General features: G+C 41.1%; 1 protein-coding gene across 1 annotated transcript; it reads right to left on the bottom strand.

Annotated features, from left to right (window-relative positions):
- Positions 1-228: 228 nt before the first annotated feature.
- LOC134609394 (tissue factor-like) lies at positions 229-1,018 on the bottom strand. Its single transcript, XM_063453071.1, has one exon. It carries the CDS (start codon positions 859-861, stop codon positions 229-231), a length of 633 nt encoding a protein of 210 aa, XP_063309141.1. The 5' UTR covers positions 862-1,018.
- Between the last annotated feature and the right edge of the window lie 2,622 nt (positions 1,019-3,640).

The following is a 3,640-nucleotide window of genomic DNA, read 5'->3' on the forward strand; positions in this document are numbered from 1 at the left end:
TTGCATTGTTACCCGTCGGTAAACCAATGCAATGTTACTGTTCTGTAACCTCTAAGTAGAAACTAACATCCCTTCGTAATTGTATCAGATAGGGGTGTACAAAGATAAAATGTTTCAAAGCACAAAATTAAGGTTATCTACCTAAAGAGGTACAGTGATGCTGCCTCTGTGGATATAAAATACGTGATTGCTGTGGGGACAATAAAAGGGCTTTCTGTTTTGTTTTGTTTAAAAGTAAAAACAGTAACTCTCCCCTTTGTCTACAGTGATGACAATTTCATTGGTCGCCGACGTTGCCTGTTTCCTGTCGGTACTGGAAGCTTTTCTGTAAAACAGTGTATACATAAAGTCACTTTGAAATATATCCCGAACAGTCTTGAATGTATTATTGGGAAATGCAAATGGTGTCACAGCATCTTTAACGAACACGTGGAGCTTGCCACTTTCTTTATCCAATTCAAACTGTTCAATGACTGGTTTTCCAAGCTTTGTCTGCTTATAAGGAGTAAATGGAACGCTGTCAGCGTGTGGAAATTCCTCAACGTGTTCAGAATCTTTAACATTTGATATAATGCGTGCAGTATACGTATCGTTCACATCCTCTAATAAATTAAAAACATCACACTCCGTCTCCTTAGTATAGGAGCATTTTGTTTTCCAGTCAGAATATTCGCCACTGACGTCAACACTGTAAGTGTGATTTACAGGTCTAGGTTCCCATTCTAGTATAGTCCTAAAGTTAACAGATGACCAAGTAATATTTACAGCGGTTTCAAGCTCTTTAGAGTCTAATGCGGCCGTCCACTGAAAGCACAGGGCAGAGCAGAGCTGGAAGTGGAGAGGCAGATATAAAGTATTCATTGTATTCCAGCCACAAAATGATAATAATCAGAAATTAAAAAAAATATATATATGTATAAAAATATATCCCAGCGATTTATAAACTCCTCAAATGATGTCCCACTACTTGTAGTGCTGTCGGTAAATCAGTGTGTTCAGGCAATGCTCTTAGTTGCTTCCTGTGCCTGCTGCTTGTAGTATGAACTGTGGACGTACACACACACAAATGTACACACTCAGAGTACACACTCTGATACATTCACAAGCTAGCACACACAAACACACTGATTCAAAGAGACACACTGTGCTGTCCATACATAACATATAAATGATGCACTGACTACTTCTGAATGTAGACTGCCACTAACTTATTATCCAAGATAACATAGAAAGATGTCTACTCTGTATTTGCATAAGACTTGTATTAGGAAGGATGACAAAGGAACTACCTGGTCAGCTGTATATAGTCTGTTCTGTTAATAGTCCAGTGTGGTTATAAGTGTAATATCAGGCATAATTGTATCACTGTAACTAGCTCTGTATTTACCGTAAGGCTAACAAGATATTTGACAAAAATCTCTGCCCCCCAAGTGACCTGACATGACCGGCTGGCCACCTCTGGGCCCCATGAGATGGGGAGCGCTGTCCTCTGAGTTCTTCCTGCTCAGCTCCCTCACACTCTGCTTAGTGATGCCAGGAGCCGGAATATGACATTACTTTGGGGGTGCACGAGTTTTGTCATGCCTGTGGCAGCACAAATCAAAAATACACCACTGTCTGTAAGGAAATTGACAGTTCTTCTTCTTACTGACAAGCTGGAACTTGTGCTGCATTCAGCTGCAAGACTCTGCAACAGAGATGACACTTAACTGCTCTGAATTGCAGCAGAGTTTAGCTGTCACTGAGTTGTAGCTTGTCACTGACACGACAGTGTCAATAACTAGCTGCATCACACCAACTGTCTTATGATGGCTACACAACTGATCTGATTCTCTGCAAGTTCTGCCTAGTTGATGGCATCATGTTATGTAATTATCAGTGTGCCATCCAACCAAATCAGGAAGTAAGCGCAAAACTACATACTCAATGACAAATGCAGACATTCAGTCACAGCCTGTGTCTGACAGGGTGTATTTCTGATTTAGTGTTTATGTATGTGTGCCTGGCATGGTTTACCTGAGTATGTGCTTTATACGTCTGGTAGAGAGTATACATGTATTTCTGGATGTGTATCTCTGTGTCAAGGGAAAGAGTCATCCTAAAGAGGCTCTGCTGCCTAATAATGTAGTTATTTATTAAGAGTCTTAAAAATGTGAGAGGACATTATTTAAGTTAAAAATAAGATCTAACTTTGGACTTTTATGCTGCATTTAATTATTTTAATCTTTTTTTTTTGTGTGACAGTACCTGTGCCATATGAATACTGGATTCACATAATGTCACGGGTGGCGGTACGGAGACCGAGAACCCTGAGTGCCTAAAGATGATGATGGGAGTTTCAGCGTGGTAATGGACCATCATGGCCTGGTGCAGGGTAACCACACGTCCCCCGGTGTTGAGCACCAGCATTTGTGCAGCCACATACCAGGGCCCTGATGCAGCTTCTGCGGATCCAGGGGCAGATGAAAATATGCAGACCTCCCAGGATACGGATAGGGAGGCAGCAGATATATATCCAGTACAGAAACAAGCCAAGACTAGAACAGGCACCTAACAAGAAAACAAGACAAGACTAGAAAAACCCAGAACATGTACACAAGACATGAGGGAAACATGAATAGCGCAGGACATGACCCTACATGAACTGGGAAGATAAAATAAAACAAGATAAGAGATGCAAGGCAAAACAAGAGGAGACATAACTAAGTACTATATATTTAAAACATTAGCGATTTAGACATACATAAATGGCCAAGATGTATGCAGCCCACCACTGTGCCAAAGTACTCCAATTACGGTGTGTCCTAACTGCCTAGATATGCATGACTAAATAAACATCAATAAAACACACACAGTACTTACCTGCAAAGAAAGGGGAAGAGGACATGAAACCACTACCTGCAGGAACCAACTGAAACAAAAGGATTAATGGCAAAGGAACAGATGTGGCAACATAAAGCAAACATTTAAAGGAATCCAGGAGACTGGGAATTCCAGGATCAAAGGAATGAACCCAGAAAACCCAGCATAAAGAAAACCAGACATAGAATAGAAAACCAGAAAAACAAAGAAAAACTAAACAAGAATTGTAAAAAGAGTACTGGATACCAGAAGCCAAGGCCAGACATCTCCGCAGAACAGGAAGTGACATAAATTGTATGATCAGTTTTATTGCTGTTTGTTTTGAGTATTAAGCATTTTGTGCGCTTAGTGTAATGAATTGACGGGCACCCTGACTGGGTACCTCCGTTGAAGGATGCTCCTAGCGCTTCCTGAGGACTCCAAGCACTGCAGCAGACACCACAACCACCGAACCGGAGAAGCATACTAATGCTCTCAAGCATATGAATGCTGTAAACAGCTGAACAGGAAAAGCATACAATCCGCTTACACTCCTGGCAATCAGCATACAATCCAATTCCCCCAATAACGAGACGACACTTCATTTTGAGGTCAAGCAGAACTAACTGTACTGGCACATACAGCCTCTTTTATTCCCAATCCACAAACATAGTACGGCCCACAGGGTTTTACAGAACAACCAATCAATCCGTACAATACACACAGACACTCCCACACAAAATCCTGCCCTCTGCCTTTGATATGATTACTGAACACAATGGTTAATATAATTATAACA

Source organism: Pelobates fuscus, chromosome 4, assembly GCF_036172605.1.
Source record: "Pelobates fuscus isolate aPelFus1 chromosome 4, aPelFus1.pri, whole genome shotgun sequence".
Taxonomy (NCBI): Eukaryota; Metazoa; Chordata; class Amphibia; order Anura; family Pelobatidae; genus Pelobates; species Pelobates fuscus.